This window comes from Adiantum capillus-veneris, chromosome 20 (assembly GCF_014529385.1).
Source record: "Adiantum capillus-veneris isolate H3 chromosome 20, ASM1452938v2, whole genome shotgun sequence".
Taxonomy (NCBI): Eukaryota; Viridiplantae; Streptophyta; class Polypodiopsida; order Polypodiales; family Pteridaceae; genus Adiantum; species Adiantum capillus-veneris.
This window is the reverse complement of record NC_140950.1, coordinates 15,990,831-16,006,310: the sequence shown is the minus strand read 5'-3', so window position 1 is coordinate 16,006,310 and position 15,480 is coordinate 15,990,831. Positions and strand designations below refer to the sequence as shown.

General features: G+C 44.7%; 1 protein-coding gene across 5 annotated transcripts in view; it reads right to left on the bottom strand.

The window, feature by feature from the left end:
- Positions 1–1,936: 1,936 nt before the first annotated feature.
- Positions 1,937–15,480, bottom strand: part of LOC147432158 (ribosome biogenesis protein YTM1-like) — a 51,934-nt gene continuing 38,390 nt past the window's right edge. The window contains exons 2-4 of one of the 5 annotated variants that reach the window (XR_015185526.1): positions 15,118–15,439; positions 14,855–15,014; positions 14,625–14,748 (exon numbers count right to left, since the gene is read on the bottom strand). Coding sequence is in view for 4 of the 5 variants with exons in the window: in XM_086492144.1 (XP_086348270.1) it covers positions 14,312–14,574 (263 nt within the window). In the remaining variant the exon portion in view is untranslated. The other 4 variants (XM_086492148.1, XM_086492145.1, XM_086492144.1 and 1 more) reach the window with 4 other exon arrangements.

Below are 15,480 nucleotides of genomic sequence, written 5' to 3'. Positions count from 1 at the left end.
TCATCCACGTATGGCTAAAGGTAGGTTGTTGAAGGTAGGTTCAAAGCATTGTTGGATTAGTGAAAGCAATTGCCCCTAGCATGGATTGGTTGTTTTAAAAATCCGTTTAGTTTACCCATGTCAAGCACCTCTCCTTGTGGCACCGTTAAAGGCATTGTTGGATTATGAAAATCAGTTGCCCCTAGCCATCCACACTGGCATGGATGACTTGCAAAAAAAAATTCTTAGTTTACTCACATCAAGCACATTGTCCCTACTGAAAATTCCTTTTTTGGAGGTTGAGCACCGGTCCCTAGCTATGCGTGGATGGTGTGTGAAAATTTTATTTTTGTATACTCACGTGAGCACCTTCCCATGCAAAAAATATATTTTAGTTTACTGAGGTCCATCAGCTACCCCTAGCCATCCATGTTGGTGTGGATGGATAGAGACAGGTATGGGATTATTGAAAGCACCTACCCCTGATAAGCCATCCACACTGCTATGGATGGCTAGGGACATGTGTCCTTGACCAATGTGGATGGCTAGAGGCATGTGTTAAGGATTTGTGATGGGTTTCTTTTGTAGAGCATAAAGGCGTTCAAATCAATAAGTTATCAAAATTACATGCACACATGTCTACTCAAAGAAGTTTGAGCATACGTAAAATGTTTCTATTAGCATACGTTATATGTGTTTGCAAAGAATCTCTCCTACTTAATCTTATCATGCAAGCAAACAATCAACTCTAGATTTCTTTTTGTCAGAGAACTATACGATGGATGTGTTCCCATTTTACAAAAAGCCTAGTGATGTGCAATGGCTATGCCACAAACGAGTCTCAAAAAATGATAAGGGGTTTTGCCCATTTTTTGGTTTTGATCGATTAGGTTTGCTCGGATTTTGGGATTTCTCCTATATAACATATACCTCAAATACTCTACACCCTAGATCAAGCAACAACATAGCATTAGGTATAGCACATACATCACACATGATATATAGCATTAGGTATAATACATACATCACACATTATAAAGATGTGTGCTATATGGCTCATACTTTATTGCATGGCAGGGAGGCATGTGCTATATAGCACCCATAGCAACCCTTAGACCATGCCATACCATACCTGCCGGTCACTCTAAACTTCAGAATTTCATCTCCATGAGAAAATGACACTAAATGCCACGCTCATAGTTTTTCTAAAAAAGCCGACAAGCTATAGCTAAGGAAACCTTTGTCCTTGAAACATTTTCCTCCAAGGTTTTTAGATATGCATGTGCAATGTCCTTCAATTTTGCAATGAGCATAATTAGGCGATGACCTTCCAAATCCTCCTTTAATATATGATTTTTCTAGAGTCACCATAATGTTATTGCTTTGGCTACCCTCTGAACAATGGAACCCCTGCATTGCGACCTCAAAAGCCACCCTCCAAGATGTGAAGAGCTCCTTATTCTTTGGTATATGAAGAATAAGGTTAGTGTGGTCAGTGGGCAGGGAAATCGACATCGTCATCGACATAGAGTCAAAATTCAGCAGATACAAGATTTGCAGATTTCAGCCCTTGGCGTTTTCAGATTTCAGCCCGTCTCGTCGTCGTCCTCATCGTCGTCAACCTCGTCGGCAAGTCCAATCATAAGTAGACCGCTCTCGCCATAGAGAGTGGGCCCTTCGGAGGAGGGTTTTACAACGTCTCTGGTGTCGTATTCTCTTCTCTATCTCTCAGTCTCATGCACTTCCATTCACAATGTTTATTCACTTTGTTTGTGTCCACTGAATCATTAACATTTCTCAGTGGAGGTGTTGCTCATATTGAAAACTTTATATAGGTGCATTATGTCCAACTGCCTGGCTCTTGTGATAGTCATGCAATCACATAACCCTTCTAATTTTTTTGTTTGCTCTATAGATTGACACTTCTCAAATTAAAATGCACTTGCACACACCAGCATAGCCAAATTGCGTAATAGCATTGGTCATGTTCCTGATAAGTAAAGGGTTGATAAATTGATTTGGTCACTTCCCTGTAGTACTTTTCAAGCAAACTTGTGCCAGATTGATTTCTTTAAGTTTTGAGGCATTCTTCATTGTTTTGAAAAGGGCTACCAATGCTTGCTCAGCTCTGTTTATGTAGCAAGTTCTTCACCTTGACTGTGTTTGAAGTCCAAAGTGTGGTATCATGGTTTTGTGTACATCATGACATTTCCATCATCACCAGTGCATATGAGGTAGTCTTGTTGGTGAGCCACGGTCATGCCTATGCAGCGAACAGCTCCGTTGGCCGACGCCCCCAAACCATACAAGCACTTGCCACTTATCAGATCATGAACCAAGATAGACCCATCTCCACTTCCACTCCATGCCAAAGATCCTGTAGATTTCTTGAGTCACTGAAAAGTCCTCTCTCTCTCTCTCTCTCTCTCTCTCTCTCTCTCTCTCTCTCTGACACATGCAGAAATCTTATGATCGAAAATACAAAGAGCATCAACAAATTTCCAACAGCGTGTATCCTATATGCAGGACAGTCAAAGACCTATTACTCCAGGCTTCATTCTCTCTGATCTCCTACATTCTACAAGCAAGGGGAACATCCATATCCTCCGTTCATCCAGCCAAGAAGCCAATAGCTTGCAGAAACTCTATGAATTTACACAGGACCAACCCTGCTTCCTTGGATGTCTTTAATTGTACACTCAAGCATCGGATGTCTTCAATTGTACACTCAAGCATCCTCTCCCCCATCCATATCCTGCGTCCATCCAGCCAAAAAGCCAATAGCTTGCGGAAACTCTATGAATTTACACAGGAACAACCCTGCTTCCTTGGATGTCTTTAATTGTACACTGAAGTACCCACTCCCCAATAGAGACATCGAAACTCTTCACGATGGAAACAGAACCAAATAACTTGTATTAGTCTTGACAAGCCAGAGTAGACACTCCAATCACCATGTAGCCAAAACAACCTAGTAGCCTACTGTTAAGTGATCTGGAGAGTCTGTGAAGAGACATACGAAGAGTGATAATGATGTCAATGTGGTCTATGTGAATAACTTTGAGCTAAACCATCTTCAACTGTAGAACAAAAAGATAATTGGCAATAGGAAGCCTGACAACATCTTCCTACAACCAGACTCATCACTCTTGCTCCTCTATTACCTATAGCAATCTCCAGCAAGAGACAATGAAAAGCTGAAGTGAAAGAAATCTATCTCAGACCTAATTGGCACTGGCTCCTTCTGTAAAAGGTGAGAATGGTGACGGACACAAGAAGAGTTGTCCCACTCCATTCATACATTCCCATGCCATGTGTTGCAATGTATGCTTCTACTGGCTGCTCTACCCGCTTGGTGGAGAGAGCATTCATTACCACCCAAGCCACTGGAGAACCTGCAGCTCCAAGGCTTGGTGACAAAGATTCAGCAAGAGAAGACACTATGTGAGCAAAGCACTAGCTCTCAGAAGCTGTAGCACTTGCTACCGCAGCTAGGACTACAAAGTACTACAAGAATACCAAGAGGTCTTAGATGACGCTTGTACAAAATTTCTGGTGGTTCTATGGAACTCGTTGTTGATGTAGAGGTTGCTTGGGCAGAAGCCCTCACTATGACCAAGTATAATTTCCGCCAATAAAGATGGAACCGCAACGTCTCTACATGTTCGACATTAGATGTCATGTGCACATCTAACTCTATGTGCATGTGGACAAGCTAACTCCTACTTCTAGGGTTTAGGATAGCCTAGGAAGTGTTCCAACACCTTTGTGAGCCTGTACGCACGCCGTGCATGTCCACGCACTTTAGACTAGTTGCATACCCTTTGATTGCACATGAGTTTTTTGTTTTGTTTTAGTAGGGTACCTTTGTTGTCTACCCAAAACAAAGTAGAAAAAGATATATACAAACTAAATGCGAAAGGGAAGGAGACGACAAAGACTTCAATTGCACCCATACTCCTAGGGCAGACGCTTTTGTCACTAGTTTCCCCTAGACTATGTGAGGACTCGTCTCCCCAAGAGGCCAAGCTTATCCCCTCTCTTAGAGCAGAGCCCTTGAGAGACCTGTTAGGTTTACACCACTCTGCTGCTTCACATAGGTCTACGGCATACTTATACGGCTTGTATGTCTCCGGGCTGGCCACCCATGTATAGGTTGCACTTTTGTCCGGCCACCCAATATGGACTCCCTTGGGCACTCATATATATGAGGCCAGGGGGGTACCCATTTCACATAGTCTGACATTACTTTGTACAGGTCTTATGCTCTGGTAGTCAAGGGGGCTGATCGCCCTCTCTTCCCCTACAGCAGCGTTTGTGTTCTTCTCTCTCTCTCTCTCTCTCTCTCTCTCTCTCTCTCTCTCTCTCTCTCTCTCTCTTTTTTCCCCACACGTGCACCCTCGCATGGTATTAGCAGCTTCAAGCTCTCCATGGGACCAGCACTTCCCATCAGCATGAGGTTCTCCTCCAAGGGATCAAATCAACATCGTTTTCTACAGATCTGCCAGCGTTTTGCAAAAGCCAGGCAAGCGATGGAACTTGGAGAGTTTTCATCGCGGAGGACCTTCTCCACCTGCGATTTTTTGCTCCTACACCTGCCGATCACTTCCTGGCTGCCAGCGATAAACTTCTAGGACATTTCCGTCGCCAGAAAACCCTTTGCTCCACCTGCGTTTTCAGGACAGCAGGCCAGCGTTTTTGCAACAGAGGGGGAGTGCTAGCCATACCCATTCGGATCTTGCCTTTCTTCCCGGTTTTGCATTTGGTGCATTGCCCGCGAGAATCCTCTTCATCTACTACAGATTTCAGCCATATATACCTGCTCTTTTTTCTCTCTTTTCAGCCCTCCAACGGCTGTGCACACAAAGATAAACCCTCCCCAGTGCCCCACACCCTCTGCACCGCTCCGGACCCTGACAAGAGTGTATGAGCACACTGAAAATCGCTGGACAGCAATGTTTTCATCACCACGCAGTTGCGTTTATGGGTGGACATCAGCCATATGGCTTGTGTTTTTCACAGAAGATGAAGTTACCTCCTACCAGGACACCATCCGATGGTGGCCCATGCGGTCTCTCAATGACTGCTGCATTACACGGTATCTTCGAGATCGGCTTGATCATCTACAGGCGTACGATCCTTGGGAGATCTATTTATTCCAACCATCATTCGGTGGTTGTGCACTCCACACGGGGTGGAGTGCGCACTCCACAGGGGTGGTGACTTGTGGTTTGCTATGGACACACCTATGCACTCATTAGAGGAGTTCACACGAGATATGGCCATGCTCATGGCATATGGGATTCCGACATTCCCAAAGAAGAAACCACCATCTTGGGTGGACGAACACTTACCACTTGACCTCGACACGTCACATCACTTGCTTACACAGGAGCATCTACATGGACTTTGGGAGAGGATCTTGGATCTCTTCTTGGACAAGTTCACTGCTTGGATCTACAGACTGGAGTGGGACTACAGTGCTTTGGACGCTCTTGGAGAGTTTACCCGCGAGATGCGGGAGATCAGGCATCATTACACGAATACATCTGGAGTCACCCGGAGCTTGGCTTGGATGGTAGTGCAATTGCTCTTCTACACTCCTGATCATTTGGATTGCTACCTTCAGAGTTGCTTACACTCACCCTTGGTAACCTTACAGGCTACAGCAGACTTATCCCCCGACCTGGACAACAGGCCACTCCCAACTCATTCACATTGAGAGCCACACTGAAATGCGGTTTGGTGGTGTTGTTGGCATGGATTCTGTTTTGGTTGACACGGGAGGATTGGAGGCAGGAGATACAGGCAAGACGACGCAGACAGATTGGTCTAGCCTTTCCTCTTCTTAGAGGATCTTCACAATGCAGACTTCTTCATCTGGCTTCCCTTCTTCATACAGGATGATCAGGGTGCAGACAGCTTGGTCTGACCACACCTCTTCTCAAACGCCCTTCACAGCGCAGACTGTTGAGTCTGGCTTTCCCCTCATCTTGGACTATCCTAGGGACCTACTGACAGGACACCATCCGGTGGTAGTCCATGCTACAATAGATCCTTTGAAGGTGCCACATGCCATAAGGCACCACTATCTAGCATCCAACCCCTAACAATAAGCATCAGCTCAACCTCCGTTTGTCCGTGGAGAGGAATCTAGACATACTCTAGGGATAGCAATACCTCCACATGTCGGACATAAGATCCTTTGAAGGTGCCATGTGAAGTGAGGTGCCAATATCTAGAATCTAGAGAATCCCAAACAAGCAATGTCTCAACCTCTGATTGTCCATGAAGAGGAATCCAAGGATAACACGTCCAATTGAGATACCATTATATCCAGCATTGTCTCCAGTAGTAGCATAAGTGTATCCTCACCCTTCTCCATCGTATCCGAAGAGATTTGTGTGTGAAGAGGCTATTACAAGAAGAGATGAAGACAAATCTCCAAATTAGCCCATAACAGCCACAGACCAGCACCAAACTGGTGAAAAACAGCAATAGAAGCACACAAATCTTCTTTGTCAAGAAAAAACAAGCACTGACTTGTTACCATATACATGTGGTGGTGATGTGTGTGAACACACTTAGGATCGCCGGGGCATTTTTTCCCTCACTAGGAGGTTTTTCCCCTCGTGCATGTATATGCACCCATTCAGTCTAGGGCTATCGATCTTTCCGTTGCACACTAAGTAATACTCTTTGTTGTGTGCCTTGAGCTTCCTTCGTCTTCTTCAAGCTGTGTGTGTTTTCTTACAACCCTAATTCCAACAATTGGTATCAGAACAGGTTACGTCCTCCCGGACTTAATTCAACAGCTCCAACACATGCCTGCTCACTTTCTCCGAGTTCTGTGAGATTTGGCGAGCTTCGCAGGTCGACAAAAATTTCGGGATAGCTCGAAGAGCTTAGTCTGCTCACATTACTGATTCAGGCTCATTTCGGCCTCCGTTTCCACTACAGGCAGTACTGCACAGGCTATTTAGTCATTTTGTGTAGAAATTTTGTCAGTGTCGTTTTCAGCATAACAGGTCCCTTACAATCTTCTACGGTTTGTGCTATATAGCACGTGTTGTTCCCGCTTTGTTTCTCCTCTTTTCCGGCACTTTTCACATCAGGTGCAGGCATTCGTCATGGCCGACAACAACACAAATACTTTTGTGAGTCTATTCGTAGACCGTGCATGCCCAGTCACTTAGTGTAGATGCATATCCTCTCGTTGCACACAGCATGATCATCAGCATTCCCATCAGATTCCATCAGGGGAATTTTCCAGATTCACTTTGTTTGTGATCATAGCATTCTCTCACTAAGAACGGAAGGCTCTACCTTCCATAAGAACAAAAGGAACCTTGAGCACAGTTCGGAGCACTCATCTTGAGCAAAGCGCAAACATTCATTCCGCTGCACCTAACATTGGTATCAGAGCCTTGGCAGCGTTCTGTGTCACTCAAGGAAAGAACCACATTTTTTTTTTTATTTGTTGCGGTCGCACGAACCCAAGTTCGCTTGGCCGTGTCGATTCCTAATTGTGTTTTTGAAGAGTGCCAGGAATCCCAGGAAAGAAGGGCTTGTCCAACCTCCCCTTGTGTCTCTTTTCACTCATTGAGAGCGGACCGTGCACTTAGCGGCCGGCCAATCGACGTGAGGTGGGAAAAAGCAACCTTGGTGTGAGCGCAAGGCCGCCAAGGGATGCGCCCACGGAAAGGAGTAGAACTTGGGTGAAGAGAAGATCCTTCTCAAACGCGGTTTGCAAGCAAAAGAAAACCTCAAGAACCTCAAGAACCCCAAGACCCAAGACCCCCCAGAACCCAAGTTCCTCGTGAACTTAAGAACCCAAGACCACAAGAACCCACCAAAACCCACGACTTCAGAATGGTCATCACTCGAAGCGGAATGGATACTTCGCTTGGAGGTGATGAGCATGAGAGAGGCGAAGAAGAAATTTCCCGACAAGGAGGTTTTTCTGACCCTTCCACATCTACGTCAAGGATTGCACTAACTCCTATGGAGGCTTTGAAGTAGATGTTTCTGGAAAGGAAGTTAGAACGCGAAGCAAGAAATGCAAAAAGAAAAGCAGAAATGGATCGCAGAAATGCAGAAAGAATAGTAGAAATGGAACGCAAACACACAGAAAGAGAAGCAGAACGAGAAGCAGCAAGGAAGGAAGCCAAAGCAATACAAGAACAGAGCGACCGACAAAACAAAGAGTTCTGGCGACTCTATTCTCAAGTTCAGGCACAGATGCAAGAGATTTGGGGAAAGGAGACTCTCTCAGTCTCTTCTTCTCCAAAGCATGACACACAGGATTTGCATGATTATGAGAAGCATGATGATTTGATTGACAATGATAAGCATGATGATTTGATTGACAATGATTTGCATGATGATTTGGATGTTCATGATAAGCATGATGATATGCATGATCAAGATGTGATTTCTCACAAGCATGATGATTTGTATGAAGATGATGTGATTGTTCACAAGGATGATAAGTTAGTGGAGGCTTTTTCTAGCGAAGCTCACCTCGTTGTAGATTCAATCAATCACGAAGAACCGATCTTGGCTTTCGAGTCGAGGTCCAAAGAACCCCCACGGGACGATTCGATCATTCAGGAAGAAGCGATCTTGGCTGTCGAGCCTAGGTCCAAAGAACCCTCACAGGAAGTATTATGTGTTCGCATGATTGATACGCACGTATTATTTGAGTGTTTCATTCATGATCGTTTCTTGTATTTTCGTCAGCGTCTTTATGTGATCCCTTTTCTTAGGCATGACATACTGTACGTTGAGCACGTTTCACTCATGAATGAGCACAGTTGTATGCGGATTGTTCATGAAAAGCTGAAAAGTATGCATTCAAGGAAGTCACATTCCATGTCTCTTGGCATGACACATTGTAGAAAGAGCACATGAAAATATGAGCACGAAGCATGGGAATTTCCGTTGTGAATTGCCACAGTTGATTGCTTTAGATCATAAGAGAAAGATTCGATCTCATTGTTTGCATGTGTGTGGTGAACAGATTGGCACTCCGTCTCTTTGTTCATCTACATTGCATGTACAGTCTATTAGGATGACAAGATTTTTTCCACTCACTTTACATGGAATAGGTATGTTCATGGTTTTGTGTTGGAAGTGGTTTCAGGAATTTTCAGCCATGGAGATTCTTGAAGAAGAAAGAAACATGACTCTCAACAAAGTTGAAGCATTGAAGGAGACTCGGAAAACTTTGTGTCGCTTTCCGCGCAGCCCAAAGAAGCAAGCCTTGAAGACCTTTATGAAGTTCAAGTACCGCACGACCCACACATCAGAGTGGGCCAGCGAAGAGTCCCTTCCAGGATTCCGGATGCTAGTGGTGATCTCCCTCGACGCCATACAGTTCGGTACCAGTACCTCACTTTGAAAAGGAGGGATGTCACGTGACACATCCAACCCTATGTGCCCGTGGACAAGCTACAGCATGATCAGGGTTCAATCAGTCCAGTCAGTCTAGATTTAGAAGTGATCTGGCACTTTTGTGAGTCTATTCGTAGACCGTGCATGCCCAGTCACTTAGTGTAGATGCATATCCTCTGGTTGCACACAGCATGATTGTCAGCATGATCATCAGAATCCATCAGATTCCATCAGGGGAATTTTCCAGTGATTTTAGCCTATTTTCCCTATTTTTGATATTTTTCACTTATTAATTTAAGTGACTTGCCAACAAAAGTAGGTAGGGCAATTTGGGTAAGAAAATATATAAGCAAACTAGAGCTAGCACTATTTTGCAGAAGAGGCAACAGGAGCTTCACCGCTCAACAGGCAACTTCTCAAGCAAGAACTCCTTGGGGGCAATTCCCTCAAGTAAGATCCCCCATTGTCCTAGCGTTTTTCATAAACATCAGATTGGCGTTTTCCTCAGCAGTCCCATCGCCAAGAAGACCTCAGCACTAGCGTTTTGCATCAACAACCACCGCGGCAGAAGTTTCTACAGCTAGCGTTTTTGGAACACAGCATCCCTAGCGTTTTTGGTTTCAGCCTCAGCCTTGCAGATCCGGCACATGCAGTGATTTACAGCCCTAAAGACCAACAAGAACCAGCCCTAAAAAGGTAGTAGATTCAGCCCCAGAAAGACCTCAGTTTTCAGCCTTGAAGATCATCAGTTTTCAACCCTAAACCTGCAGATTTTCAGCGACAAAGACCCACAGAAACAGCCCCTAAAATCAGCGTTTTTGGACTAGTCGCAGATTTCAGCCCATAGCGTTATTGGACAGCAGTAGAAAGATTGCAGATTTCAGCCCTTAGGTCGACTTCGTCGTCATCGTCAACATAGCCTAGACTTGCATCAGTCCCATGCATTCCATTTGTACCAGATTGTGCAATCATAAGTAGACCACTCTTGCCGACGAGAGTGGGGCCTTCGGAGGAGGGTTTTACAACGTCTATGGTGTCGTATTTCTCTTCTCTCTCTATCTCTCAGTCTCATACACATGCACACACAGTGTCCATTCACTTTGTTTGTGATCATAGCATTCTCTCACTAAGAACGGAAGGCTCTACCTTCCATAAGAACAAAAGGAACCTTGAGCACAGTTCAGAGCACTCATCTTGAGCAAAGCGCAAACATTCATTCCACTGCACCTAACACATCATGTGTGCCACTTATGTACTAAACAAGTGTCCTACGAACGCTTTGCAGTCTATTACTCCATATGAAGCATTGCATGATAGAAAGCCTTCTATTGAGCACATGCGTGTTTTTGGTTGTTTGGCATATGCTTTGGTGCCACAAACACAGCACAGAAAATTGGATGATAAGGCTGTCAAATGTATTTTTGTTGGTTATAGTGCTGAAAGCAAAGGTTACAGGTTGTATCATCCACAAACAAAGCGTATTTTGGTTTTATGGAATGTTGTGTTTGTGGAAGATTCTGTTCAGCCCTTGCTGTCATGTACTAGAGACAGTAATGTGAGCTCACACGACATTTGAAAGACTTTGTTGCCTCTTTTCAGTGGTGGAAGTACGAATGTAAATTCCAATGAGGCAAATGTATAGCCTATGGGGGTTTCTGAAAATGTTACAAATCAGCCTATTACTGATGCAGATGTACATGATGTACTTGATGAGGAAAGGGCTGAGAATGAGCAGGCTAGAGGTATGTCTAAATGGCTGGTGCATACTTTGCGTGACAGTAAATTGAATACACCTTTGTCTAGTCGTACTCGTTCAGGTTCTCGCCATGCATCTTATGCATCAGATTGTTATGCTTTGGTTGGGTCTAGCTTACAAAATGTTGAGGAACCTCTGTCTTTTGATGAAGCACAGAATTCAGAAAACTGGATGGCTGCCATGCAATCAGAATACGATGCACTTATAGAAAATGACACATGGACTTTGTGTGATTTGCCTGCTCGCAAATAGGCCATTAATACGAAGTAGGTTTACAAGTTGAAACGCAAGCCGGAAGGTGAGATTGATCGCTATAAGGCTCGACTTGTTGCAAAGGGTTATGCACAACAAAAAGGCATAGATTATGAAGAGACTTTGCTCCCACTTGTCGTATGACTACTATGCGTTTTCTATGTGCATTGGCAACTCATTTTGGTTGGGATGTACATCGGTCAGACATTGTTATGTAAGTTTCGACTTGAGGATTGCAAACCTATTGCCACTCCCACGGAAACAGGTTTGAAATTGAGCCTTCATGATGCTGGTGATCTTGCAGATGTCACTCTTTACCAAACTGTTGTTGGATGCCTCATTTATGTATGCAACACGAGGCCGGATATTCAGTTTGCAGTCTCACAGGTCAACAAATTTATTCATAGCCCAGGGTCTAAGCATTGGCAAGCTATCAAGAGGATTTTCCGCTACTTGAGTGGCACTTTACATCTTGGCTTGTTTTATCCCAAAGGGGGATCATTGCCGCCAGACTTACGTGCTTTTTCGGACTCAAATTGGGCTGGTTGTTTTGACACGCGAGTGTCCACAAGTGGTTTTTGTTTCATGCTTGGCAGTTCATGTATATCATGGTTGAGCAAGAAGCAACCTACTGTGGCCACTTCTAGTTGTGAGGTTGAGTACAGGCAGTCTTCACAGCTACGGTTGAGTGTGTATGGCTCAGACGCCTTTATGGTTGATTTGGGTGTTGGACAGGACACTGCCAACGACAGTCAAAGTTGGTAGTTGCGAGGAGCCCAGTTTTTCATGCTCTCACAAAGCACATTGAGGTGCATTACCACTATGTCAGGGAGAGGCTCTCAGCAGGAGAGATCAGCTTGGCATATGTGCCAACACAGGACAACCTTGCAGACCTTTTCACAAAGACATTGTCTTGTGAGAAGTTCGAAGCTTTCCGCAAAGCTTTGGGCTTACTCCCCTTTGTGGACTGATCATGTCCTCAGGGCATGGCACTTCCCTTTACTCATGTGCTAGCTCTCGTTCACCGCATCACTCCAGGGGGAATTTGTTACCATATACATGTGGTAGTGATGTGTGTGAACACACTTCGGACCGCCGGGGCATTTTTTCCCCTCACTAGGAGGTTTTTTCCCTCGTGCATTGTATATACACCCATTCATTCTAGGGCTATCGATCTTTCCATTGCACACTAAGTAATACTCTCTGTTGTGTGCCTTGAGCTTCCTTCGTCTTCTCCAAGCTATGTGTGTTTTCCTGCAACCCTAATTCCAACATGATCAACAATCTCACTACTTAGCACACCATCGCTCTGATGTTAGAGTGGCGATAGAAAAGTGAGTAAGTGAATGGAACAACAACCAGTGCAGTGACACCTCTGTTTTCAAGTACCGACAGCCACACTCAAACAACCTGCAGTGGACCTCTCTCTGGATCAGCCACAACCAACAGGCACCCAAATGGCAACAGCCCTGTTCCTTAGAGGTGACGGCCCAAGAACAGCACACCATGGAGGAAACAATAGGGCAGCCTGTGGCAAAGGAGGAATCCCTCGTCTTGCGAAATACCAAAATTCAAAGCAAGAAGCGGATTGAGAGTGTAATAGAGAGATCGACGGTGGGCTGCCAAAGAAAAACCACAGCAAAGAGGAGATGAGAGAGAGAGAGAGAGAGAGAGAGAGAGAGAGAGAGAGAGAGAGAGAGAGAGATTTATGTCTTCTAGATGCCAAAATTGGTCTATGAGACAAAACCATAAACATGTGTATTCCCTCTAGATATCCAGCAAAATGACAAAAGGTACAGAAAATAAGTGCTACTATGAAAAAATCCTCAAGCTGTGGACATGAGGGTGGTATAAATATGGGTGGGGAGGGTAGTGATGAGAGGGATGGAGCTTTAAATCTGGGAGTATGAGAACTATATACTTGGGGAATACAATCATCAGATGCATGTATCTAGCTAGCTCCACCTGGTACCGAAAGGTCTGATAAGGCCCTCTCTACCTGCTCCTGCCTGGCTCTCTTATGTTGTGCCTGAGTCTCTATGTCCGTAGCTTGGGCAGTCTCTGCCTACTGTGAATTGACTCCTCTCAGGGTGGTAGGAGAGGAGGATGGGATGGCATCTTGAAGAAGTAGGTGAGAATCGAGATAGGTGAGCCTAGGACTATCACCCTCCACTAGAGGCAGTAAGTGATTGGAGGAGTATCTCTCTTATGTCTCTAGATCTCGAGTATAAAGCGGCCCAGTTGTCTCCGGTCCCTCCGACTTGCTCAATGCCATCATCTCTCTGTGTCTATAAATAGAGAAGTGTATCGGCTCCGGATACTCTAATAGGCTAGGTGTAATGCTCCTCATCCTCCACCCATCTGAACAACCTCTGCAAAGCCTCTGTTCTCTGGGAATGTGGGCAGTTCGTCCTCTCAATCTCTAATTTGTGTAAGGATACTCCCGAGCTATCCTATCGCCACACTGGCAGTATGTTGCAAGGTGGAAAGGTACGTCAGGTACGGTACAGTATCCAAACATAAGGGACATACTTTTGTACGAATACTTTTTTAGGTACGTAATCAGTACGTGCCGTTTGTAAACAACCCTGTATTAATTCAATTATTCATGGACCTCTAACCCAATGACCTGCTAGACTTATAATGAATACATTTTACAATGCTTAAAATTAAACTGAAAACTCGAGCAGCAAGGCAGAAACTTAAACAAGTTACAACACAACATGAAAAGACAAACAAAGTCATCTTCTACATCAATGATAAAACAAACTACAAAGTTCCAACCATGTCCATGGCATTTGCCATAAGTACATACAAACAAAACAAGAAACACTACATCCAAAATAAATCCAATGTCCATCATGGTGAGTCTAGAATCAATAAAAGCCTGCTCAATCCTCTCTGAAGCATCTTGAGAAGTATGGAGCCTCAAGAGTCAAATGCATCATCAGATGCAGAAGATGAATCGTTTGAAGAGAGCATGCCTCCATCATCAAGGACATTGCCCTCCTCATCATACTCTGGCTCAACAGCAGTGGCATATGGCACAGGCTCCTGTAAAGCCGCCTCATCTGGATCAGGAATCTCGGTGCGAATGAGATCGATAGCTTCATTCGCACGCCTTTGATTGTTGCGAACAGGGAGCTTCCCCCTGCGAATGCTCTCCCATCTCACTCTCTCTGGATCTGGACCTGCAAGGCGCAAAGGAATGTTGAGAGCTCGTGCACGTGACCGAGTCACACGACGATCCACACTCTCAAGCTCTCTATGTAAGTCTCTCAAGATCTCATCTGATCGTCTCTGACCTATCTGTCCACCTCCTATGGGCTAGGATCATCCACCATCTTTAGCTACGTCGGATCCACCTATTAAAATTTTAAAGGTACAACCCATAGCACATTAGAGATGTGAACATTGAAATTGATCTTGGCCAATGAGAAAGAAGAGAGATGTGTAAAATTAAAATTTTACCTGCATGGGTGACCCAAAACAATGGTAACTCCACATGAGCCTCATGTTAGCTCTACAATACACCAACTTCTTTAATTGAGAAGTACTAAGGCGATCCCAAATCTTGGTGTGTCAAAGAGTAGGAGCTCCAATTACGCTCACATGCTCTAGTTGAGCAATCCTGCATGTGCAAGAGCGCAATGCAAGCGTGGACCGATCTTAATACTTCATGTTTATAGTTATGGATATCAAAGACCCGTGAGAATTGAGGAACAAGCATGGACCTGAGAGAGAACACGAAGAAAGACCAACTCTCCCATAAGAGTGCCACCATGTCAAAGGAAGCTTCGTGGCTTCCTTCCTCGATGCAACAGCTCTCGCAAAAGAAGGGCCAATGCCATTCATGTACGATGTGAATCTCTGTCTATCTGCAGCTAGTCCTCCTTTGAGAACATCTTCCCTACAAACTCCGACTGCGTGCTCAAGGCAGTGTTACTCCATAGCTCTGGGCATCTGTAGAGAGGATGGAGCATGGCAGCCATCACATGAATGGGATGGCTCATACACGTCCACCGTCTCTCTACAAAGTCCAATATGTATGATCGGCTGAAATTTTATGACACACGTGGCATGTATTAGGTTGCATA